This window comes from Salvia miltiorrhiza, chromosome 8 (assembly GCF_028751815.1).
Source record: "Salvia miltiorrhiza cultivar Shanhuang (shh) chromosome 8, IMPLAD_Smil_shh, whole genome shotgun sequence".
In the NCBI taxonomy this organism is placed as follows: Eukaryota; Viridiplantae; Streptophyta; class Magnoliopsida; order Lamiales; family Lamiaceae; genus Salvia; species Salvia miltiorrhiza.
Genome location: NC_080394.1, coordinates 16,204,606 through 16,231,507, shown reverse-complemented (window position 1 = coordinate 16,231,507; position 26,902 = coordinate 16,204,606). Strand labels below are relative to the sequence as shown.

The 26,902-nt window shown below is 35.8% G+C and overlaps 4 protein-coding genes across 4 annotated transcripts; all 4 read right to left on the bottom strand.

The window, feature by feature from the left end:
- Positions 1-6,692: 6,692 nt before the first annotated feature.
- Positions 6,693-7,811, bottom strand: LOC131001413 (PLAT domain-containing protein 3-like). Its single transcript, XM_057927800.1, has 2 exons — positions 7,646-7,811; positions 6,693-7,302 (listed from the first exon to the last, which is right to left on the bottom strand). Exons 1-2 carry the CDS (start codon positions 7,706-7,708, stop codon positions 6,865-6,867), a joined length of 501 nt encoding a protein of 166 aa, XP_057783783.1. The 5' UTR covers positions 7,709-7,811; the 3' UTR covers positions 6,693-6,864.
- Positions 7,812-12,886: 5,075 nt separating this feature from the next.
- On the bottom strand, positions 12,887-13,679 carry LOC131001412 (PLAT domain-containing protein 3-like). Its single transcript, XM_057927799.1, has 2 exons — positions 13,527-13,679; positions 12,887-13,422 (listed from the first exon to the last, which is right to left on the bottom strand). Exons 1-2 carry the CDS (start codon positions 13,602-13,604, stop codon positions 13,000-13,002), a joined length of 501 nt encoding a protein of 166 aa, XP_057783782.1. The 5' UTR covers positions 13,605-13,679; the 3' UTR covers positions 12,887-12,999.
- A 646-nt stretch (positions 13,680-14,325) lies between these two features.
- LOC131001411 (PLAT domain-containing protein 3-like) lies at positions 14,326-15,429 on the bottom strand. The gene is made up of 2 exons (XM_057927798.1): positions 15,273-15,429; positions 14,326-14,979 (listed from the first exon to the last, which is right to left on the bottom strand). Exons 1-2 carry the CDS (start codon positions 15,351-15,353, stop codon positions 14,518-14,520), a joined length of 543 nt encoding a protein of 180 aa, XP_057783781.1. The 5' UTR covers positions 15,354-15,429; the 3' UTR covers positions 14,326-14,517.
- A 4,451-nt stretch (positions 15,430-19,880) lies between these two features.
- On the bottom strand, positions 19,881-21,036 carry LOC131001410 (PLAT domain-containing protein 3-like). The gene is made up of 2 exons (XM_057927797.1): positions 20,699-21,036; positions 19,881-20,534 (listed from the first exon to the last, which is right to left on the bottom strand). The coding sequence occupies exons 1-2, from the start codon at positions 20,762-20,764 to the stop codon at positions 20,076-20,078; spliced, it is 525 nt and encodes a 174-aa protein (XP_057783780.1). The 5' UTR covers positions 20,765-21,036; the 3' UTR covers positions 19,881-20,075.
- Positions 21,037-26,902: the final 5,866 nt, after the last annotated feature.

Here is a 26,902-nt window from a genome sequence, read left to right as displayed (position 1 = left end):
TTTTTCACTAAATATATAAACTCATAAAAAGTACCGAACAATACTATGTAGGATATATAAATATTATATTTATTAAATTTAGGGTTAAGTATCAATTTCACTCCTAACGTGGAGGCCCCTGGAACGTTTAGCACCCTATGGGCAAGGGTGTGTCAACTAAGCCCACGAAGTCAATAATTTTCTTCAATTAAGCCGTCCGACTTAACGGAGAGTTAACACCATTAACTTTTTAATTTTTAATTTGTTTTTTTTGTTGGTGTTGGGACCCACACCTTCTTCTTGACCAAACTCACTGGAAACCTAATCCTATCCTTGTCAGTCCACTTCTCCTTCTGCGCGGTCAAGATGTACACCATTGCAGACTAATCATCGGCCTATCCTTGAGCTCCCTTGTCAAGACCTTCCCAGCTTCCTCCCTGACTTCAGCAGGTAAGGACCCAGCTACCCCTCTTTTTCTCCCTCTGTGAACTCCAGCAATGACGCAGCTACCCATTTCATTCTCCCTCTGTGAACTCCAGCAATGACGCAGCTATAGGTCGTGCCTTCGCCTCCAGTTTCGACCTCCGGCAACAACAGCAAAAGTTGTCGCCGCTCTCCCCCTCTCTTCCCGACTCTCTCTCTTACCTCTTCTCATAGATCGAAACAGGTGGGTCAAGCCCCGAATCCCCAGATCCCCATACTCGGAAGGAGAGAGGAGGCCTAGGCCGAAAATCGCCGATAACCTCACCGGAAATCACGTGGCTGGGGAAGGAGAGAGGAGGGCCACAAAATAAAATAAAAAAAATAAAAAAAAAACTGACGGAGTTAACTCTCTGTTATGGTCAGGGGCAAAATTGAAGAAAATTATTGACTTCAGGGGCTTAGTTGACACACCCTTGTCCATAGGGTGCTAAACGTTTCAGGGGCCTCCACGTTAGGGGTGAAATTGATACATAACCCTTAAATTTAATATTTTGACTACACAAAATTTTTAACCCTAATTCTCTCGAGTTAATTATCAGTCTATTTGGGTCAATTCATAAATTTCGGATTGATTCCTAATCACAATGACACATGATATAAATAACGAGTTATATTAGTGCATGTATTGCATGTGTTAGCCAAATAGTAAGAAGTTAATGCATAAGTCCAAAGATCTTGGATTCGAGTCACCTGTGGAACAACCTTGCATTTTTTTATTTATTTAATATGGTTAATTTATCAAAAAAATTAAATAACGAGTTATATTTAAGTGTATTATATCAAAATAAAAGCAGTAAGAGAAGTGGATCGATACTTACATTTGTGTAGGTGATGAAGGAGAAAAGGATGAGGAGATTGAAGCTGAGACGTTTGATTTCCATGTCTCTTCGGATTCCTTTTTTGAGTCAATTATTGGAGTAGATATAAATTTGCACTGCCCCTGGCTTTAACTATCAAATGGGCAAAAAACATGTTTTAATTATTTTTCTATATCTTAGGAAGAAAATGAAAATTGGGCAATAAACTTCTCAATTTGTTCAGTAAAATTTAGATTTTTTGTTAAATGCAGTCCACATATTAAACTAAATATATTTTATTTCCCTCTGGCATATTTCGGATAAATGATTGCGTGTCCCCAACAATCCATACGAATAAATCTAGGAAGGATTTAAGTTTTTTTCGTCCTTACCTATAAAGGAATGATATTTTTTTTATGAGAAATGAAAATAAATTTAAAATATTAGATATTTATATTTTATATAATTGATATTAATTTATTTAGAGTTATCGTGTGAAATAGAATTAACGAACAAGCTAATAAATCTATGTAACACATAAATAAATTCTGAAGGGGTTGAAAATTTCACTATATTAATTTGTTCGTATATTTTTTTGATTTATTTATATATATTTATTGACTTGTTCATTACATTATTTTGTTTGTAGATTTCGAACTATTAAATCTGAACTGTAAATATCAATCATTCTATGTTCTATAATGTATCTTATATCTTATTAGAATAAAGTGATTTCTCACTCTATCTACATAGCTAAACATATTAAATATTAGGGATAATTGTCTGTAAATCCATAATGTTTGCACGGAATTGGTTTTTGCTCATATTTTAAAAAATCTGCCTCTAAATACATAACCTTTCATTTTTGTCTCTTTTTTGTCCAATGACCGATTTTTTCGTACGCCGGCGCCGGAAGTGACATGGTTGCAGCCGGAAATGACACCCTAGACATATTTTTGACATGTGGAAAAAAAAATTAAAAAAGAAAAAAAACCTACATCATCATCTTCCCCAACCTCCCCCACCTCCAAACCTTAATTCCCCCCTCCCCCACCCGTTGCCGCCACCCTCTGCCGCCGCCACCATCGTCGCCCCCTCCCCTTCCCTTTCCCCCACCCTCCGCTACCGCCACCTCTCCCATCCGCACAGAATAGGAAGAGGGGCGGCGAAATTTGAACAAAAGATTCAAGTATAAGGCTTTCACACAAACCTTAATCCTCTCTCTGTGTCTGCAACTTAAATCCTCCCTCCTTCTTCTTCCATTGTTGGCGGTTCTTAGTCGGGAGTTGGCAAAATTGCAATAGATTTGAAGATGTCTTCGCCTAAGGGAGAAGACTCCGACTCCGACGATGGATTCAACGAAGACATGGAGGCGCTAAGAAGGGCTTGCCAGCTGACCGGTGAAACGCCTGCCTCCACAACCGCCACCGATGGCATTGCCAAGGAGGCTTCCTCTTCCGACGGGGAATTCGACGGAGATGAAGACAATGACCTTGAATTAGTTCAAAGCATTTAGAATCGCTTCTCTGTTCCCATGGATATGGGGGAAGAGCCTCTGAAGATGAAGCCCTTGTGTACCATGTTGCCCGATTTGTCCGACAGCGACGATATTGAGGAAGATTACGAGACCCTCTGAGTTATTCAACGGTGTTTTGCCACAATGCGTGAGAACTGTGGTGTTTGATTTTGGGAGAGAGAGAGATGACTCAGGCGGAAATTCATAGGAAAATCGGAAAGGGAATAGAAGAGAGAGCTTGAGAGGGACATAGGCGGTCGGCCGTGATGGTAGCGGCAGGGGTGGCGGCTGGTGGGGGGAAGGGAAACTAGGGTTTGGATATGGGGGAGGTTGGGGAAGATGATGATGTGGGGTTTTTTTTTTTAATTTTTTTTTCACATGTCAAAAATATGTCTAAGGTGTCATTTGTGGCTGCCACAGTGTCAATTCCGGTTTCCACCGTGTCATTTTCGGTGCCGACGTAAGAAAAAATCGATCCCCGAAAAAAAACGAGACAAAAATGAAAGGTTATGTATTTAGAGGCAATTTTTTTAAAATAGGAGCAAAAACCAATTATGTGTAAACGTTATGAATTTACAGGCAATTACCCCTAAATATTATGACATTCTATTAATATTATATGAACAACATTCTGTCAGGTTACGAACAATGGGAGAACACATCAACTATTTATACATGTATTTTTTACTATTTTTGTACTCCTCGATGCTTTCTTGCTTTGATTAGGATGGACCAACTTGTTATCCTAGATTTAAGTTTCATGATGATAGTTAGTTCAAGTTGGTTTGTGTCTTGTTTGATGTTTTTTCCTATATTTTTTGGATGTAGTCATTTTTTAGTTACGTCGTTTATATATATGTTTTTAATCTGTTTGATTTTCGTTTTTTCTTGTTGATTTCTCTAAGCGTTGTCACTTTTGGGTAGCATCATTTATGAAATACTGATTGATATTTATTTACAGGTTGGGGGTCTGTCTAATCCTTCATCTATCCCTTTAGAGGTTTGTTTAAATAAATATTAAAAAAGAAAAAGAATAAGTGCAACTTTTAGTGCAAATAAGTTTATAACTAATATACTAATACTATTAGTGATGACATATTTTCCACTAAATATATAAACTTATAAAAAGTACCGAACAATACTATGTAGGATATATAAATATTATATTTATTAAATTTAATATTCTGACTACACAAATTTTTTAACCTTAATTCTCTCGACTTATCGGTCTATATATTTGGGCCAATTCACAAATTTCTTTATTTAATATGGTTAATTTATCAAAAACAAATAAATAATGAGTTATATTTAAGTGTTTATTAGTATATTTTTAATTTTCATTTTAAAAAATAAAGTATTAAAACAAGACGTAATAACACTCAATAGTAGTACTTCGAGGAAGAGGAAGTCAAGGCAGCCATCTGGGAATGTGATGGAGATAAAAGCCCGGGCCCCGACGGCTTCAACTTCACCTTTTGGAAAGCTTCTTGGATGATTATCAAAGATGATTTGATGTTGGTGATGAAGGAATTTCATCAAAACGGTAAAATTCCGAGAGGCGGGAACACTTCTTTCATTGTACTCATTCCAAAGAAACAGGAAGCAGCTTCTATTGAGGAGTTCCGTCCCATCTCTTTGATCAATAGTCTTTACAAGGTCATTGCGAAGACGCTCGCCGCTAGAATGAAGTCCGTGATTGGATCGATCATCTCTGAGAACCAAAGTGCGTTTATAACTGGACGTTTTATCTTGGATGGAGCTGTAATTTTAAATGAGTTGATCACAGAGGCAAAGAAAAAAAGGTTAGGCAGGATCCTATTAAAAATTGACTTTGCCAAAGCATATGATTCTATAGAATGGGATTATCTGGATTCCTTGATGGACTTACTGAACTTCGATCCGATTTGGAGGACATGGATCATGGGATGCCTTTCTTCGAGCTCGGCAAATGTTTTGGTGAATGGATCCCCGTCCGGGGAATTTGGTTTCGAGAGAGGATTGAGACAAGGGGATCCGTTGTCCCCTTTTCTCTTTCTTGTGGCAGCAGAAGGCCTACACTCTTTGATCGAGAGAGCAACTTCCAAACAAATTCTGACTCCGGCAATGGTAGGTAAGGAGAATATTCGAATTTCTCACTTGCAATACGCGGATGATACCATCTTCGTGCTTGATCAAAATGAGAAAAATGCCGTCTCTTTGAAGGGGATCTTACATCTGTTCCAGTTCATTTCCGGGCTTCAGGTGAATTTTAAAAAAAGTTGTATTGTTGGGATCGGGATTGAAGCGGATATAGTGCAGCGAATGGCGAGGGAACTCAAGTGCAAAGTGGGATCCTTACCTTTTAAATACCTTGGAGTGCAGATTGGAGGAAGGAGAAAGAGTGTCAAGGAGTGGAATCCCATTGTAGAGAAATTGAAGAAAAAGATCGAGGGATGGAAAACTAGAAAACTATCGTTGGCTGGCCGTATTACCCTGATCAAGGCGGTTCTGCAAGCTCTTCCGGTTTACCAACTTTCATTCTCCTTTATCCCAAAATCTGTGGTAAGTCAGCTCAATTCTCTGATGGTGAAATTCTTATGGGGAGAGAATGGGGTCTCTTGTTCTATTGCTTGGATAAAATGGAGTGACATGTGTTCCAATAAATGTGAGGGTGGAGTGGGTTTGAGAAATCTGGAGTGGTTTAATTATTCTCTGGTGATGAAGTGGGTCTGGAGATATCTTGTGGGGGGCGAGGAACTGTGGGCTAGAGTTGTTAGGTCCATCTACGGAGAGGTGCAATGGGGGGAAGAGGGTCTCATTGGGCCGGGTAACAGCAACATGAAGGGGGGGTGGTGGCCGAAGGTGGTGGCAGCCGGGGGTGGCCGGGGAAAGGAATGGTTTTTTGGGAATTTGGTGCGTAAGGTGGGAGATGGCCGTCACACAAAATTCTGGAAAGACAGATGGGCGGGATCCAAACCTCTTCGCTTTGTTTTCCCAAGACTTTTTCAGTTTTGTGTGGATAAAGATATGTCTATTTTTCAGTCTGGCAGATGGGTGGATGGGCAATGGGAATGGCAGTTCAGGTGGAGGAGAGAACCTTTTGACAGAGAGAGGGCGAAGATCGGGGAATTAATCGCTTTTCTTTCTGAGTTTGTTCTTCGTGCAGGAAAAGATGATGAATGGTCATGGAAAGCTTCACAAAATGGAGTTTTTACTACAAATTCAGCATACCATTCGTTGGCGGCAGCTTGGAACGCCGACTGTTCAACTCAGCCTTTTAAGGAGCAGCTTGCAAAAGTTTGGGTGATCCCAGCTCCACAAAAGGCCAGAGTGTTCGCTTGGAGATGCTTGAGAAATAGGTTAGCAACTTGTGACAACCTTTTTAAGAGGAAAGTGCTCACGACGGCAGATTTGTGGTGTAATGGATGTGTGTCTAAAGAAGAAACGGCCGAACATCTTCTGTTGGATTGTTCGAAAACGGAACAGGTTTGGGATGATATTGTTGCTTGGGCTGGCTTTCCCTCGGCGAGACCGAGGACTTTGGTTCAACACTTCGAGTGGTTTATACATCTTGGCATAGGAAAGAGGAGTGGGAAGCTGCTTAAAGCTCTGTGGGTCTGTACGGTCTGGGTGTTGTGGAAGAGACGCAATGAAAGCAGATTTGAAGGAAAAACTTGGGCTTATGAGGAGGTGGCGATGGAAATTAAAGGAAGGCTATGGAGTTGGAACGAAGCATTCAGAATTTGGGCAACGGATGTTAGTTTCTCTTTTTGGTGCTCAAAAAATTTCTTTCTTTCTTCATGTATGACTCTTTAGGTACCCCTGGTACCGGTGGTTTTAATCAAATTCCTTTTTCCTATCAAAAAAAAAAAAAGTACACCTATAAAGAGGGTCATCACTTGATCAACATTATAAGGGCAAGAGGGGGGGGGGGGAAGTGAATTGAAATACACAATTTTATTGATCGATTGGACGTCAAGAGACTTCCAAATGCAAATCCTAACTCGACTCACATTTATTTAACTTACACAAATATGCTAGCAGACATTATCTAAATGAATTAAGATTTTGAGAATAACAAATGTGAAGTTTAGAAGCCTATAATCGTGATTAGTATCCACTCCTCATACTATCTAAAGGGACACCATCATAATCAGTTGAGCACTCATCTTGAAGAATGAGAGCCGATCCCTTGTTGACGTCGAGCCATTGCTTCACCACAAAATGCTTTTGAGAACACGACTTTCCAAAGCCTACGCTGGTTATCTCAATAGAGTCGCAAAACCAAGTATCATAACCATCTAGCACGATGATGAGGCTGCATATGGGCCCACGTAAACAGGGGCCTTTCCCAGCGAAGAGGTCCACTTCTCCCACACTAAGGTAGCTGTGGGTGGGCCCCATCAAACCCCAATCTTTAAGATTCACGATCGGCAGTTCATCCTTGTTCTCGTCGCCTAGGAAGATGGTTACGTTAGATTTAGTTCCGGCCGACGGAATATCGCCGGTTTCCACGTAGATGTTGTAAAAACAATCTTTGGAATTGGCCTGCATGGGAACTACCATTTGTCATTCCATTTTGTTAATACCACGTGATTAGAAAATGTAAGTTCGTATCTCGCAAAAGTGAAACCAACTTCATTCTATTGACTGTGAAATTAATTTTTTATTGTAATATGTAAAAATATAATTATTTATATATAAAAAATTTAACATGGGATAAAACATTATTAATTTAATGCATAAAAACTCATTGTCTAATGAAATATTGACTAGCTTTCTTCATGAATAATGATTGAATATCTACAATGTTTATATACGTATGAGAGAAATAAAAATCTTAAACAATAAAATAACTAAAAGCAGTACTAATTAAGAGAAGTATACTTACATTTGTGTAGATGATGAAGGAGAATAGGATAAGGAAACTGAAGCTGAGATGTTTGATTTCCATGTTTGTTCGGATATTCGTATCTTGAGTAAATTATCGGAGTATATATAATAAGGTTTGCTCCCTATAACTATAATTAGCAAAAAAGTTAATAAATATCGAAATTGAAATTGAACCATAAACGTCACATTCTATATAGATAATATAGATTTTTGTTAAAAGGTTGTCCGCCACATATATTAACAAAATATGTAATTTGTCGTCGGGAAATTTTAGAGACACGATACTAGCTATAGCGTATCCTCAACAATCCATGTGAATAAAAAGTATCTCGCAAAAAAAAAAAGAAAAAATCCGTCCTTATAGGAGTATAAAGTTTTGTTGTTAATTCGAGTACCTTTTTTTTGTTGCGGAGAATTCTCATGTTTTATTTTTGTTGTATATATAAAGCATGTTGTCTTCCCGACTAGCATCGGATTTTATTCACAACTTCATGAAGAATTTATTAATACTTCATCCGTCTTATCACATTTTTCATTTTCGTCCGTCCCATAAAATAAAAGAATATCACTTTCATTTTAGGACATGGCATCACTTTTTCTTTTTAATCACAACCACTTATTTCTACTTAACTCCACAATCAATTCAACTACAACCACTCATTTCCATTCAACATATTAACTACCAAGCTTTTCTTAAAATTCGTATCATTCCATATGTGATATTCTCTTACGCGGCGAAGGGAATAGTATTTTTCTGAGTGCATAATTCATCCATCAATAATTGTTAAAAGCTTATACTACTATAATATATATAGGGTAAATTTGGTATAATACCATAATAAATTTTCAAATTTTGGTTGCTCCCACAATTTTTCATTCTTGTTTCAAAATTTTTAATAAATCACTTTTTTTGGAATTCCCCACGATGACAGATTCCGATAAAAAAATTCAATGACGTGGCAATACAATGTAATTACATAGAAATTATGCGACATAGCAATCTAATTGCCCCCTGCGTTTTAACGGTGCTTGATCCCGTTAGAGCTGCGCTTGGGGTGGCCATTAAAACATGGGGGCATTTTGCTTTAGTTTTGAAACGTTGAGGTAGTAAACAATGGCAAACCTGACGTTAGAGTGTTAAAGGCGATAGGGGATAGGGGTGTCAACGTTGAGGGGGAAAGTGGTACTTGACCCTTAAATATGCCACATCATTCAAGTTCGGCGCCACATCATTTAAAAAATTCGCCGAAAAATCACACTATGGGAAATTCCAAAAAAAATGATTTATTATGTATTTTGAAACAAGAATGAAAGTTGTGGGAAAATCAAATTTTGAAAATTTATTATGGTTTTAAACCAAATTTACCCATATATATATATAGTTGAGTTTCGATAGTACCTTGTAATATCAAATCTAAACCACATATTTTATACATGTGGCACTTTAAGAATGTGACACGTGGCAAAGATTTTCCAAAGCCTTCCAAGGCAATATCCACGAAAGGGGTAGAATCGGAATAAAATTTTAAACATTAAAAAAAAATCAAATATATATATATATATATATATATATATATATATATGCATAAGTTTTCACACATGACCTCCCCCCAAAACAACCTTTTTTTTAAAAAATATAAAAAATTCTTAATATATATATATATATATATATATATATAGGAAGAGGTTCTAATAAAAACCTCTGTTAAAATGAAAACTAGAAACCTAATCTTGACCTTTTAAATATTAGATCTAATGGTTAGGATTTAGTCAACAAAAGAAACTGTGCATCTATTATATTTTACTGTGCACTTAAAAAATATGCAATTTATGCAATTGAAACCAACAATGCAAAATATTCAAGCAAATCGAAATTGTGCATCTATGCAATTGAAACTGTGCATCTATGCAATCGAAATTGTGCATCTGTAGTTTAATCTCAGCCCTCTATTTTATTTAAATCAATGGTTTTAAATTGGTTCTTAGTTTTCATTTTAAGAGGGGTTTTTATATTAACCCTACCCTATATATATATATATATATAAATATATATATGGTTCTATGGAGAACAACAAATATTCAAATAACAGAGAACATTGAACATTAAACATGTCAGTAATTCTCCTTGAACGTTAAACATTCATAACAGTCATTTCATTGAACATGGCGTTGAACATATAGGGGGTCGAATCCCAAAACGCCCAAAAATTTAATGTTTATTCACGCCCGTGTTCAACGAAATGACTGTTACGAACGTTTAACGTTCAAAGGGAATTACTGACATGTTCAATATTCTATGTTCTTCGAATATTTAGTATTCTCCATTGAATATATAGAAGAAGAAGAGCACCTGTAGACTTTCAGAGGAAGGCTTTCCAGGCTAGCTCTGTATTTGGGAGACGAGGACCCGACATGGTATATACCAATGATGGGCCTAGTTAGTTACGTAGTTAGTGCATGAAATAAGTGACTTTGTAAAATTACTATCTTGCCCTCAATTGTAAATGCCTATAAATACCCACGACCTTGGAATAAAAAAGGAACAATTTCTCTCTTTTCCCAATACAACTCACTTCTAGCTTTCTAAGAATCTGATAATCATGGGAACACAGGTAGATCATAAGAGAATCTTCACCGTAAATCCTATAGGTTTAATTATAGTTTCACCATATATATATATATATATATATATATATATATATATATATATATATGTGTATAATTTTATATACAAAAATACATATGTATATATAAAGGGATAAGTTAAAATAAAAACTCATTTTAAAATATAAAATAGTATTCCTTCCGTCCCGTGAAGCTTGAGCAGTATTCCTTCTCGGGTTGTCCCGCGAAACTTGATAATTTTCCTTATATTGCAAAAAAAAATTCCTTTATTTACCTTTTCATTTTTTCACATACCACACTTAACACATAAAATATTAATCCTTTAAAATTCGTGTCAAAAAGAAACTGCTCAAGCTTTGTGGGACAAAGGGAGTAACTTTTTTCAGCCCTTCGATCATGAAGATTTGTGGATTCATGACTTAATTTGTTGAATGAATTATTAATGGTTAGAGTTCGAATATCATAGAAAACAAAAAAATTAATTTTTAAAATTAAGACATTTCAACGAATTCAAACGTATCATAAAATTCAATGGTACGTATTTTAAACTATGAGTTTATATCCTAACCTCTCCCTATATATATGAAATTGCGAACTTTGCTCGACATGCTCGACCAATGCGAGTCGAGCATGTTTAGCACTAATGTTCGACATGCTCAACAACTGCTAATCGAGTATATGTCGAGCATTAATGTATTTTAAAAAAATCCATTAATGTTCGACATGCTCGACCTCCGCGAGTCGAACATTAATGATAAATACACCAATACGATCGACATACTCGATTATTGCGAGTCGAACAGGGGTAGAAAAGTCTTACTTGTAGTTTATACTCCATATTTTACAAAAAATATATATTTTTTAAGTTTTGCCTTTCACAATAAGTATATATCATTTGCCCCCGCAATTCAGAGCTCTATGTAATAAGGTTAAAAAGTAGCCTTATAAAATGTGCATTATGAATATTATCTTTGACCTGTAAAAGACAATCCTTAATAAATTAAGGGTCAATAGCCAAAAAATACACCAACTATCACCGAATTCGTAAATTACACATGACCTTCAAAATTAGCTCCAGAATACATCACATTTTAATTTAGTTGTAAATTGCACACGGTGAAAGTTCCGGCAGCCCTTAAGTTTGACCGGCGATGGCGTGAGCAGTATTTAACATTACATGACATTACTCGTGGCTTTTTTCACAAGCTGGCAACCCACGTGGGCAAACGACGTCGTTTTGTCCAAAAATAAATAAAAAAATTGAAGAACTCCTCTCCGACGCCGACCTCACCCCCAACGTCACCCTCCGCAGCCTCATCCAGTCCTGGTGCACCCTCCACGCCCCCCACGACGTTGAGCGCCTCCCCATCCCCAGGACCCCGTCACCAAACCTAGCTCATCTCCCTCCTCGCCGCTACCGGCGCCAGATCTGGGGATTTTCCCCTTTTTACCCCAGGCGACGAAGGCAACGCCGCTCCTATCAGTGGCCGACCCACGCACACCACACAACAACAAACCCCAATTCAAAATTTAATTTACCCAAAGTTGCCAACCACCACAACTCAAAAATTTGAAAGAGAAGCTAGGGCACGGTTCTCTTGAGTTCAGAAATTATAAAATAATTGAGATGAGGGATGAAGGAAAAGAGAGAGAAGAGAGACAAAGATAGGGAAGAGCGGCGCTGGAAGGCAGGACGACGGCCTCTCCAGCGGCTGCAGCGACTGGGCAACCGCGGCGGCAGATATTTGTAGATAGAGAAATAGCGAAAGTTGGAATTGAGATTGAGAGAGAACAAGGCTGTTTCCTTATTTTATATTTTATATTTTTATTTTTTATTAGAAAAACGTGTCTAAAACAACGTCGTTTTATATGCTTGGCGGTTAGTCCATGTCTGCAATTTCCGGCTGCCACGTCAACTACGCTTAAGGTGATGGTCAACGCATGTGCAAATTGTAACTAAATTAAAAGGTGATGAATTATTGTCTAATTTTGAAGGTCATGTGCAATTTGCAAATTTGGTGATAGTTGGTATATTTTTTGACAATTAACCCATAAATTAATTAGTTTTCATGTATTTTCAAGAAAGCGTGCTAGTTTTCAACAAATCATTGATTGCTTATTAAATACTACTACTATTCTATTTTATAAAAAACAAAATATGTATATATTGGAATGGAAATGAGACGTAGCTATAAGTATGTGAAAAAATATAGAGCACAACAATTTTTCCCCTCTAGTAAAAGTGTCACGATCTCATCATTGATAAGCATAAATAGATCCATCCACATGGCAAAGAGGAAAAATGAAGCGTACTGATGAAATCCGCAAACTTTATTGATTTGAAAGTCAAGATAATACCAAATTCATATTCTTTTTTTTTTTTTTTTTTTTTTTTTTTTTTTTTTTTTTTTTTTTTTGATCGGTCAAAGTCATGTTAGATGTTAGTAGTTAGTTCCCCATCCACTCCAAGAACCACCTTATCTCTCCATTCACCAAACTCCACCTTATATCTCCAATCACCAATTCGTTCCCAAGAGGGATCGAACCCGGGTCACTTCACTTAAGTGAGGACCCGGTGGCCAGTGGGCTAAGCCCCCTGGTTATACCAAATTCATATTCTAACTCGTCCGACATTCATTTCAATCGTCTATGTTGCCATACATTATCTAAACTAATATGATACATATATAGATAATTAATCTCAACAATTAATGAACATAATCATAATTAATATCCAGTCTTGAAACTAATAGCATCATAGCAACACTCATCTTGAAGGATGACCGCCGATCCTGCGTTGACGTCGAGCCATTTCTTCACTACAAAATGTTTGTAAGAACATGATTTTCCAAACCCTACGGTGATTATTTGGATAGAGTGGCAATACCAACTATCGTAGCCGTCTAGCACGATTATTAGGCTGCACACGGGCCCGCGTAAACACGGGCCTTTTCCGGCGAAGAGGTCGACTTCTCCGGGCCGAAAGTAGTGGTGGGCGGAGCCCATTAAGCCCCAATTCCGTAGGTTGACGACGGGGAGTTCGGCTTTGGTGTTGTCCCTCAGAAAGATGGTTATGTTAGAACTAGTTTCGGCATATGGAATATTGCCGGTTTCTACGTATATGTTGTAAATACAATCTGAAGCATTTGCCTGCTTTCACAAATCAAGAATTCGCACCATCACTGACCAAAAAGAACTAAGGGTGTTTTCTCTATTAGAAAAAAAAGCACAAAGAGAATTAGATTGGTACTTACATTTGTGTGGATGATGAAGGAGAAAAGGATAAGGAGATTGAAGCTGAGATGTTTGATTTCCATGTTTATTCTTCGCATTTTTTTTCTTTTTCTTTTTGTTGAGTAAAATATTGGACTATATATAATTTGGTTTGTTCCGTATAAGTACGAAAATGCAACAAAAAAAAAAGTTGTATCATGTGCATCTTAGGGAAAAATCAAAATTGGGTAAGAAACGTCGCAATCAGATAATGTAGATTTTAAATAGTATCTTTTATTTGCCGACGGCACATATTCCAGAGGAACTCCCTAGAAGTCCATGTGAAGGATTTTATTTTCGTCCTTTAATTATAAAGTTTTGTAATTCGAAATCTTTCGTGTTACATTTTTATTTGTATTAATGGGTAAAAATACTCATATGTGACTGTGTATTTATAATAAAAAAATATTATATTCCACAAAAATATGTTGAAAATGCTCAAATTATGTGAAGAGATAAAAAAAGTTTAAATTTTTGAAAAGTTTGTGGAAATTAGTGATATTGTGACAAGAATTGGTTGAAATGTTTTTTGTCGATCGGCAAATCAACTTATCAATTGGCCTCTGGATCGGTTAGCCAAATCATAAACTATTTGATTTATTTTCACATAAATTTCATCAAATTTAATAACTTTTTTTTTTTTTATCTCTTTACATAAGATTAATTGAGCATTTTCAAGATATCTTTACAGAAGAAGGCAATTCTGCATGTAACTTATTGTGCTATAATTCAAAAAAGAAAGTAGGAAGGAAGAAAGTAGTATATTGTAACATCAACTCATCCACACAAAAACGTGCTTATATATTAATTCATTTTCTAAATTGAAAATGAAAATAGATAGAGTTCGAGCAATGAACCTTATCTGGTACACAGAAGAGATAGCACCACTCTACGAGTCCCCACTTATTCACTCAACTACTAAACGACTAAAAATTGTGAGATGAAATTCACAATAGGACATTAATTACAAATTTAAGAAAGGGCCCTCCTACTTAGAGTTTGCCGGGCCCGGGCCGAGGCGGAGGCGCAGCACACTTCCATTGCCGCGGTGAGCTGATACGGTGGCTCGTCCTTGGCCAACCACTGCTCCACCGCGAAATTCTGGTAGGAACACGGGCTTCCAAGCCCGAAGGCGCTGACTTGGACAAACTCACAATACCAACCGGCATAGGGGCCGGAGCCATCCGAAGTGAGATTCAAGCCACAAATCGGGCCGCTGAGACACGGGCCTTTGCCGCCGAAGATGTTGAGCTCTCCAGTCTCGAAGTAGTTGAATCCCGGGCCCATCAGACCCCAATCCTCCAGATTAGCGATCTCGAGTTCAGCCCCGGAGGCGTCGGATAGGGTCAGGCTTATCTTGGAGTGAGTCCCGGCCTTTTTCACTGACCCCGTTTGCACGTATATGCCGTACACACATTCTGCCTCATCAGCTGCCTGCTTTTCTAATTCAATCTTACTTACCAATTGTATACGTAAACAATACTTTAATTTGATTGCACAAAACTTTCCATAAAATTTTAATGCATTTGCTATATTAATTGCAGCGACAGCAAACCCAAAATTTACTTTTATACGAAAACAACCCATCAAAATATACTTCAAACAGTTGGTGAAACTTCTTGAATTAAACAACTAATGAATTCTAATTAAACTTTAAAGTCCAATTTAAAAAGGGTAAATAAAATAGAGAAGCAATAAGACATTGATAGTATAAAGAGGCTACTTACACTTGCGTAGATGAAGAAGAAGAATAGGATGAGGAGATTGAAGATGAGATACTTCAACCCCATGACTTTCTTCGGATTCATTTTTTTTTTTGTTTGTTTATTGTGTAAATTATTGAGGTGTGTGTTACTATGCTCATCTACCTCCCTATAAATACAAAAAAAAAATCAACGTGATGTAATTATTTTCTACTTTTTTTCCTTCTTCTTTATGTTGAGGAAAAACGTGGGGTTACTATGCATGAGTACGCTCCACCTAAATCGTACATTCCTTCGAATTTAGGGGTTGTTGACAGTAGTATTAATTAGTTTTATTATATCTTGTTCGATTGGATGAATATGATCCAAAACGCAGGGGAAAACACAGATTTTTTTGGTGGGGTTCGATCAAATTTTTGAGTTTAAACTTCAAATCAAAAGGAAGTTCTTCGACAATTCATTTCAGTTCATCAATAAAGGGTTTTTGCAAACGGATTAGCACAAATATTTGGGAAAGTTATCGATATATTCCACAAGAAAACACACGAGTAATCAAATTGTTGGGTCGGACCAATCGACGTGAAATCCATCGGGATCTAAAACTGTGTTTCATCATGATCCAAACTCAAGACTTTTCGAATAAATTACACAATGTCATATAGCCCCCAGAAAAAAAATGTTTGATATATATTTATTGGATCGCAATTAATTACTTACATTTGCCTATAAATGTGTAATTTTATTCATAGCTCCCGTTTTATTCGCTTTTATGTCTTATTTAAAATATTAATAAACACACTAGTTTATCATTTAATAAATTACATAAGTAAATATAGAAATTTAAAAATCGCATCACAATGGACTCAAACCTAAGACCTCAGGTCTTTGACATTAACCACCTACTGTTAGGCCAACACACGCATATTCAAATTGCCTATTGTGGAGTGTTGATGTGGTGGCTGACGACGCCAAGCAGAGGAATTGCAAAAAGCGGAATCAATCCGACAGCAACGTGAGGCATGGGCGGAAGAAGAGACATGACACACGGCACTGCGGCTGCGGCAGTAACAGGTGGAATGGATAGAAACGTTTTTGCCGGAAAAGAAAAGGAGGGCGAGAAAGATGTGTTGGAATAAATAGCTTTTTAATGCCATAATTACTTTGGTAATTAATGGAATTAAATGATATTTTTGGAATCTACATATTGAGTAGATTAATTTGATATATTTACTTGTTCAAATCTATTAAGAATTGAATGAGTAATTAATGCCAAAAGATAGCCACTGTTCGGACAACCTGTTTGCCCAAACAGTGCACGTGACGGCGGTTAAGGACCGAAGAGACACGATGGTTCGGAACACCTGTTTGTCCAAACTTACGTGGCAGCGGTTAAGGACCAAAGAGGCACGCTGGTTCGGACCACCTGTTTGCCCAAACAGTGCACCCCTTCGGACAAAAGAGACACATCTTCGAATTGGAAAGTCACGTCTGTTCAAGGAAATCCCTGGAACACTATAAATAGGGCCCTCCAGAATGAGATTTAAAAACACCAACAAATTTAGATAATTAATCTTGTCATATTAGTTTAGTCTACATACTCAGTCTCGAGTATCAAGCCGTTCAACCGGATAGCGATCTCCTAGTGCTAAGGACTCGTCTATCATCCCTAAACCGTTGTATCTTAGGGGCAATTACTGTAGATCCGCGAGCACAAAGCGGAAGTAATTTTGCCTTACGGAGAGAGAATTTATTCTCACCTCGATTCTGCATCTTTTCCATTTATCGTCATTCTATTTTTTACACTTAGTTTAATTTTGAAAAAATGAAATTAGGGGTTTTAAAGATATAATAATATATTTAAAATTATTTATATTATTATTTTAAATAAGAAGTTATATTGAATAAAATGGGACTAAAAATAAAATTTAATAAAAAAAACCCCCCACTGCCATGGCTTTCGATCTGTTGATTTAAAAAAAAAATAATAATTTGTGAAATAATGAAATTGAAATTGGATAAGAAATGTGACGTACGAAGCTGCTGACTTGTAACATTGAATAGCTCTGATTGATGAAGTCCACGTGATGTATTAAGGGTGTGGTTGATATCCATGTAAGATATAGATAGATAATTAAATAAACATAAAATAAATATTGTGAATATGGTGAAATTAGTAATACTACGTTATTCAATTTGTTTGATAAATAGGATTGAAAATCTAAACTAACATAAATACAGATTGTTTGGTTTAAACTCGGAATTATGCTTCAACTTTATTAAAATAACTTTGATATAATAAAAAAATTACAAAATCATAAAATTATATCATTTGTATATAAAATTAAATAAACTAAGATGTATTATGCTTTGTAATATATAATTTGTTTTTTATTTTAAATTAAAAACATCACTCTCTATGGAAATTGAACCCACAATCGATCTGTAATACCTATTTATAAAAAATTGTTTGTTTATAACTTTATGATAGTATAGTGCGCGGCACGTTTCTTTGTATATATATTCGATATGTTACTTTCAAAACAATATTTCTGAGAACCACACATCCGTACTATTCAATAAATGGTCCATTACCAGCTAGTCCTATTCAATAATTGCGTCTTGCTATAGTTAAATTATTAATACTAAATAATTTTGGATTTAATTAAAGAGGTGTTTTTGAGTACAATCGGGTATACCGTATAATCGGATTGAGTCACATCTAGACCCTGACCTACATTTTAATTCGAATCTGCATCCTGACCCAAATTATGTAAATAACACTATTCAATTATAAAATTGACACTGTTTGTAATTGACCATTATATTATGTTATACAAATGACATTGCGTAAAAATGACACTATGACATTGTAATTGATACAATGTATAATTGACTCTATTCAAAAATATAAATGGCATTTTCTGTATTTGACATTGTAAAATTGTAAAAAATACTAGTATAATATTTTAAGTGGCACTATAACATTGAAAATGACACTATAACATTTTAAAAATGTTATATGTCATTTATGTAATCGAATAGTGTCATTATAAGCAGTGTCATTTGTATAACCGAATAATGTCATTTATACGATTTGAGTTAGGAACTTAGGATGCGGGTCAACTCGATTGTACGGTACACCCGCTTGTACCCAAGTTTTTGTGATAATTAAACTTTGACTTCTTTATTAAATTTTGAATAGGGTATGGTTTCAATGAGAATTACATTTTTTGGGAGAACGTGAGAACCATTATAATTGATGATTTTGCTGGTAGAAATTAATGCATCCATTGTCAAATTTACTGCACTCGAAAAAAAAATTGCTTCTTTCATGATTCGAACCCAGGTGCTGCATTTATCCACCATCAGTCACCATTGATCTTAATGTTCGAAGGCCTGAAAATAGTTCTCTGTTCTTATTTTGTTTAGTGGTTCTTACTTGAACCTCTCCATATATATATATATATAGGGTTAGGTTCTAGTGATATTGTTATTTCGTGAGAAGCGAGAACAATGAAAAAGGCAGTATACGATGTTGAATAACGATATTCAAAAAATTAGTAAAATTTTCGCTTCCTCCAAGTGTCGAACTCAAGTACTAAAAATTTTCTCCCTCCACTAAATAAAATACGAACAGAGAACCATTTTCAGCCTTCAATAATTAAGATTTACGATAAATGTATCATCGTTAAGTTTCAAAAATATCTATAAATAAATGTAGAAGAAATTGTATTCGACACCAATTCATCAAATACAAAGTGTCAATATTGTGGAATAGTAGTGTTGCTGACTTTGTTATTCTAACCTTCAAATTGACAGTTAATCTAATTTACCTTAAATGAATGTTAAGTCTCGAATGAGTAAATATTGATGTATTGGGAGAGGAAAATACATCAATTTAAATATATTGGAATCACTTATATTAATTTGATGATAGTTTCATTTTTTGACATCGATTTCTTAATTTGTTGATTATATTATCCTTATTGAATCTTAGATTAAATTTTTTCATTTAATTGTAATAATAATAATAATAAATAATAATAGTAAGCTCTCAAGTGTTTTCAAATTGAAGTAAAATGGATTATAAGAGCAATCTTGATATTATAGATTTATGCTACATTTTAGTTAAAATCTTTTAATTTATTCTACACCGCAATAAATCAATTCAAACACAAAATTAACAAGCGATGTGTACTTTTATCAGTGAACATTAAGATATAGGTTCATACTCCACACCGCTTCCCATACTTCAAGTCCAAATAAAAAATACTCCCACAATACCATATCAGCTTTTAAAACTCACCAATATTTTTCTCTCGAACAATCAACGCACAAACTTAACTTTCATATCAGACCCACTAGTACATAATTTTCATATGAGTCCTACTATATTTTTAACTTTCACATTTTACCATTGCAATTTTATATCCAAATAATTCTATCCTACTCCATTAAATAGAATTAAAAAGTTATGCAACTTTATTATGTAAAAATCAAACCCATTACTCAATTAATAACTAAAAGTCAAAATTAAATGTTTAAGCAAAATAATTGGACATAATCAACCCTAATGTAAAATTATAAACTTAATTAAAATACAAGACATTAATTAAATTAAAATAAAAATAGTTTTTTTTTAATAAGTAACACGTATATTTATTGATTGAGAAAACGAAAGGAGCCAAATTAAGCAAATGATAACTGATAGCAATCAATCCCAAGAAGGTCATTCCTGTCCTTTCCCACATTTATTCCCTCCATCAACCCTACCCACTCACACTCACACTCACAAGTCGGATCCAACGCCCGGCCCGACGAGAACTCTCACATGACAGACACGAGCCTCAAATCGCCGGCGCGCTTCTTGTCATCAGACGAAGAGCATTTGTTCCTGATGGCGGTGAGCTCGTAAGGGGACGTGTCGGTGGCGAGCCACTGCTCGACGGTGAACAGCTGCTGCGCGCAGTCCAGGTGGACCCCAGTGGTGGTGACCTCGACGTAGTTGACGTACCAGCCGTGGCCCGAACCCGACCCGTCGGAGGTGAGGTTCATGGAGCAGACAGGCCCGGTCAGGCACGGGCCTCTGCCGCTGAAGATGTCGAGGTTCCCCCTCTCGAAGTAGTTGTATCCCGGGCCCATCAGCCCACCCCACGCCTCCAGATTGTTGATCCGGATCCCGTAGCCTTGGGCATTGTACAGAGTTAAGCTGATGATGGAATCGGTTCCGCCTTTGATGATTGACCCCGTTCTCACGTAAACCGTGTACACGCAATCCGGATCATCCTGCATTTTTTCCAAATCGTAGCAACATTATCTAATTGGATTACATCAATTAACCCACAATTGAATCGTGATGGATCATCGTTGGCGATCGATCTAATCTGGAAAACTAATACTACTTGTTTACACACGTGACTTGCAGTCAGTAGAGAGAGGGAGAGACTTACAGATCTGCAGATGGTGAAGATGGAGAGGAAGATGAGGAGATGGAGGAAGAGGAGGCTGCGCGCCATTGGATGCTTGCTGTGGAAGCTTCTGGTGTAATGCGCAGTGATGTATGTGTGTTTATATTAAGTGATTTGATTTGATGAATTCAAATGGAAAGGAAAAGGTAAGAAAATTAGGCGATACATTATTACTAAAAATGTATGTTTGGAGGTCGGACGCGGGGACATGTTATTATTTTATTTTAAAATAATAAAATAAAATTTTGGTAGAGCTGCAGCTGCCTGCCTATCATGTGATTGCATCTGATTTTGTTGTCTCCCACTAATCGATCTACTCTTACATGACATCGCATGTTGAGATATTATTTTGAAGTGCGTGCGTGGCGAATTGGATGGATACCTGGAGTAATTAGCCACATGGTAGCCATCCATAATTTACCTAAATAAAAAATAATTTAATTTATTTAATTTATTTTTTAAAATAAAAATAAAATTTAGTTATTTTGTCATATTCTCTACATTGTAATTTTTTTTAATTTATTGGTAGCTTTTTTATTTTTATTAAAAATAAATTAAAAATAAAAAATGCAAAAAAAAAAGTACAATGTAGAAAATATAGTAAAATAACTAAATCCTATTTTGATTTTTAAAAATAAATTAAATAAATCAAGATTTTCCTTATTATACTAGTGTGTGGGTGGCCACAATGTGACTGCATAGATTTATTGATCTGGATAAGATAGTCTTACGTCTCAAAATTGGAGGGTGTTTTGCTAAGCTTATTTTAAAGAGATTATAATTTTTTATACTAATATATAAGATGTTTTAAAAAATTATAAGATATACTTCTTTTGTGTCGTTCCAAATGTTTCTATTTTTTTAAGCATGGAGATTAAGAAAATGTGTATAAAGTAGATAAAGTAGGTATAAACTAGATAAAGTGGGTTGATGAAAATTGTTTAAATATTAAGTATAGAGAGAATGTGTATTGCCAAAAAAGGAAATGAGACATTTGGAGTGGGACAACTCAAAATAGAAAATGAGACATTTGGAGTAGGACGGAGGGAGTAATATTTTAAAAGTTGATAAATTGTCAAAATATTTAAATAATTGAACTTATACGTTAAAGAGAGATTTTTTTTTATTAGTGAAAAAATATTTGTTAGAGAAAAAATCGAAGAGATATGAATTTAAAATAGTATATGATGAAAATAATAAATTATAGTTAAATATATAATATTTGTAAAATAATTCTTGCATATACAAATAAATTGGGGTAGATGAACTTATATTTTGAGGGACTTATAGCTCTTGGAGCTTATTTTTAGAGCTTAAAAGTTATTTAGAAATTTATTTTACCAAACATTTTGAAGTAGCTTTTAAGTTCTTAAACAATACTCCCTCCGTCCGCCAAAAGTATTCCACAATTACTATATTTGGCGTCCGCAAAAAATATTCCACTTTTCTTTTTAAGCCATGGTCCCACCATCTACCTTTATATTTTATCCTTACAAACACTCTTTATTTACAAAAAACTCACCCCAAATTCAATCTCAACCACACATCTCATAAAGTGGTGGGGCCCTTTCTCCACTACATCAACATCATCACACATTTTATTAAACTCCGTGCCCGGCCAAAGTGGAATACTTTTGGCGGACGGAGTGAATATTTTTTATTAGGCGCGTGTAATACATGCGTCAATAATAAAGAGGAACCAGCATAACTCATGGATGGACGAATCTACACATGGGCTACCGTGAGAGCACATCTTAAAATAAGAAATAAGAACAATTTTTAATGTATGAATTTTATATAGAACACGTATGAATTCGCTGTATAAAGGTATGAATTGTAAAAAATAAATTTTTGCTACATTTGAGATTCGAACTCAGGACCATAAATCCATCCAACAGGATTACGAATCAATCGTAGATCTTGATGATCTAAGGGCTGAAAATGATTCCTATTTTATATCTTAAGAAATGCTCTTATTTTAGCCCTTCCATATATATATATATATATATATATATATATATATATATATATATATATAGGGAGAGGTTCAAATAAGAACCACTAAATAAAATTAGAACAGAGAACCATTTTAAACCATTCGATCATTAAGATCTACGGTGGATGCATCATCTTGGTGGATGAATGCAGATCTTGGGTTCGAATCCTGAAGGGAGCAAAAAATTTATTATTTTCGGATGCATTAAATTTAATAGCGAATGCATTAATTTATATAGTAGATGCATTGATTTTAATGGTTCTTATGTTCTCACGATAAGTGTGGTTCTCACTATAACCGCACCCTATATATATATATATATATATATATATATATATAACAAAAATATTTTGTGATAGCTTTATATGTCACAAAATTTGTTAAAGTTTTTAATGCAACAAAAAATTACTTATACTTTTATATGTACTCCCTCCGTCCACCAATTCATATCCTACACTCCTACTCATTTTTTTGTAATTATTTATATATTTTTTAATTGGTGGGTCTCAATAAACAATACACTTTTTCTCCACTCAACTAATAAACAATACACTTTATGGGTCCTTTTTCAACTTAACTAATAAACAATACATTTTTTCTTAAAATTCGTGTTTCCTCCCTTAGGTCATGAATTAGTGGAAGGAGGGAGTAATTAAAGTATATAAATACATGTGAGGTGTAGCTAAACTTTATTACACTTAAAAATATAACAAAATTTGTGACATATTTATTAATGTCACAAAAATTATGTCGTTATTAGACAATATTATCGCAATACTTATAAAACATACTATTTTAGACTAGTGCATTTAATTTGAATTATTCAATTAGAGAGAAAAGATATTTGACTTAATATGTCTCAGAGATTTATCCTAAATAGTGGAAATAGAGCAAGGCAGGTCATTGATAAAGACAAGACGTTGATGCGGCCAATTTTTTTTATGATGTATTTCTTAATTGTTTGTTAAGGGGTCATGATTGTTAATTAAAAATACATTTGACATAGTAAATCTCAAATTGTTGATCCCACACTAGTTTTATGATTATAATGTGTTTCCCTTTGTAAATTTACTTATCAAATACTATTAAATTGAGAAAAGGAAAAATAATAAATCCGAGTAATTGTTGGGTCGTTGGTATTTAATGGTTATTAACATGGACTTAAATTTAGACCATGCCACTAGTCCACTAACTTATTGTGGGGGTATATAATTATATGCCGGTTGGTTTGGTTCACAATATGACATAAAATATGATATATTTGATCAAAATATCTTTTATATGTAAAATATCAATATTATGTTTGATTATATATACTAAATTATTTACTATAAAAATATTTTATGATAGAACAATAAATTTTTAATAATTTGATCAATCAATTTGTGACGAGAAAATATAATTATGGTAGTCTAATCTATGAAGTAATTAGGTCATGCATTTAGGGCTAATATACTGTTTTCATGTTGTAACAAGCAAAACATAACAAGTAAAAACTATCAAAATGAGTATCTATCAAGATTGCATTTTGTCGTCAGTTTATTCCGATTGATCCATTGTGTTACAGATGCGGCGAAGTGGAAGAGTCGATAAAGCATGTTCTTCGAGATTAATTGTCCGTGGGTAAGGTTTTCCTGGTAGCATTGCTGCTATGGTTGAACTTTTTGCTGGTGAATGATTTTTCTTTTCACGAATGGATCAATTTGATTGCTCGTGTGGATAACTAGCAATATCATGCTCTCTTTGCTGCTATAAAGATAAAAAAATTCGATCGTTAAATGATTACCAATCAAATTAACGACCAATTTGAGTGATCATTATTTGGATGGTAGTTCTGTTTTTTAACGATCGAATTTTCGATCGTTAAATTTAACGATCAATAACGATTGAAAATTTGAGCATTATATATATCGATTTTTATCGTAAATTTTCATTATTTAAAAGTTTTAATAATCAAAATTTTCTTTTAAACGACTGAAAATTCAATCGTTGCACCAAAAAAAAAAAATCATTTTCAATTGTACTCCGCTTTGCCCCATGAGCCTTTCTAAGAGCATCCGCATTGGGCTACTCGATGGCCCTTACTCAAGTAGCCCAAGCATCGAGTAGCCCAATGCAAGGCAGGCCTACTCGAGGGCTACTCGTTCGTTCGAGTATACCCGATCTTGCTTAAATTGTGGCGCGTGTTCTACACTCGCCCTTATATAAAAAAATAAAAATAAATTCAAATTTTGAAAACGGCAACTTTTTGGCAGATTGCAATTTTTTTTTCGGTCCATTTGATCGTTTGTGAATTTTACTTTTTTCTTTTTCTTTTTTTCTCTTCTTTAAATAATCATTCTTCCAACTTCTCCACTATCTTCAATCTTCTTTCACTTCTATCTCCTTCCACCATCTTCAATCTTCTTCCTCTATCTATCAATCAACCCGGATTAGTCATGGAGGAATGGAGAGAAGTTAGGAGGAGAGAGCGCCGGCCGAGATACCAACCCCTCCTTATCACAATCGGAGAGAGAGAAGAACACAAGAAGAAGTTGCAACCTTCTTCTTCAATAACTTCCCTGAAGGAACAAGGATCGACAGCCTGGAGAGAAGCTTCAACAAGATTGGGAGAGTTGTTGATATTTTTTGTCCCAAGAAGAAAGATGTCAAAGGAAAACCTTTTGGTTTTGTGCGTTTTCAGAATGTTTTGGACAAAGAAGAGATCCCGAAGAAGGCTAATAACATTTGGATTGGCAGCTACAAAATGAGGTGCTACGTCCCCAGATTTGAGAGAGCAGAAAAGGATAAGGAGATCTTGGAGAAGGAAGGTAGATTCATCAATACAGAAGCAGGAAAACTGAATCCAGTGGAGACAAAAAAGAAAAGCTACAACATTCCAATCAGATCACGTTAGAATGGCAAATCCTTCGCAGATGCATTGGCCGGAAAATACGCGTTGCTAATGGACTAGGTACTGGCATTCCAAGCTTCCGATGACGAGATGGAATGGCTCCACAAGTCGTTCACCGGTTTCGTTAAGACAGATTTCGCGTGGGATGAGTACGGCAACGAGATTAAAAGTGAATGCACTGGAATTTTCAAGGTTAGCTCGTTGGGAGGAATTTGGTTATTATTCAAAGTTTAAAGGAGCATGGGGTGCATGAGCTTTTGACAGAGATGGATGAATGGAAAAATTTCTGGTTTGAATGGGTGAGACCGTGGTCTTACGTCGACGTGAGCACACAAAGGATGGTCTGGACAAAATGGTACGAGGTTCCGCCCCAAGCCTGGAACCCTAGGTTTTTCGAGATGGCGGGAGCTCGAATGGGGATGGTCCTCAAGCTGCATGAAAACACGAAGAATAAGGATCGTTTGGATGCGGCGTTTGTTCAGATGTCTACTGGCTTGGCTTCCATTGATAGAATCATTGAATGCAGAATCAACGGAGCGCATTTTAAAATCAGGATTGAGGAACTGGCAGACCAACAATGGCATACGGAAACAGATGCACTGAGTGAATCTTCGAGGTCTGAGACGGATGAAGAGTTGCCACCAGAGGACGGTGATGAAGAAGAAGGGTCTCTTAATTTTCCGGCAGATGCGCAGGTGAACGGGGAGCCCGTTTCAGATTCCAACACAGACAAATTGGAAGGCGATTCTCAATCAGTGCAACAGACGGTTCATATTCCACCAATAACTGAAGCCGCCATTCCAGTTCCCCATATTGAAGGCTTACCAAATGCAGACAAACAAATTGTGGGGTCCCATTCTCAAGAATTACCTCCTGATGTGGACTTCCCGAGGAATGGGGATTCGCCCGCTAGTGGAAATCATCCAGAGAGAGTGCGGTGGAATTCAGATTCAGATTGGAATAGACTTGGCCCAACCCCTTTCAGTAATCTCGCTGGGCCCAGTACCTTCGTGGCTCAGAATTGTGGGCCGTCCGGGTCTGGCCCCTTCTCCGAAAATTATGGTTTTTTTTCTTTGGCCCATTCTGACTCCTCTTGGTCAAAAGTCGAGGAGACTCAGATCCCCATTTCTGGCGACAAAAACTCTCAGATCACAAAATTCAGGAAAAAATCATCCCACAAGAAGAAGAAGGGAGGAGGAGAAATTCCTCTTAAATTTGGGCTTAGTAGATTCATCCATAAGAAATCAAAATGCTCTCATCCAAAATCGTTGCAAACAAGAGTCAAGGATGGCGTTGG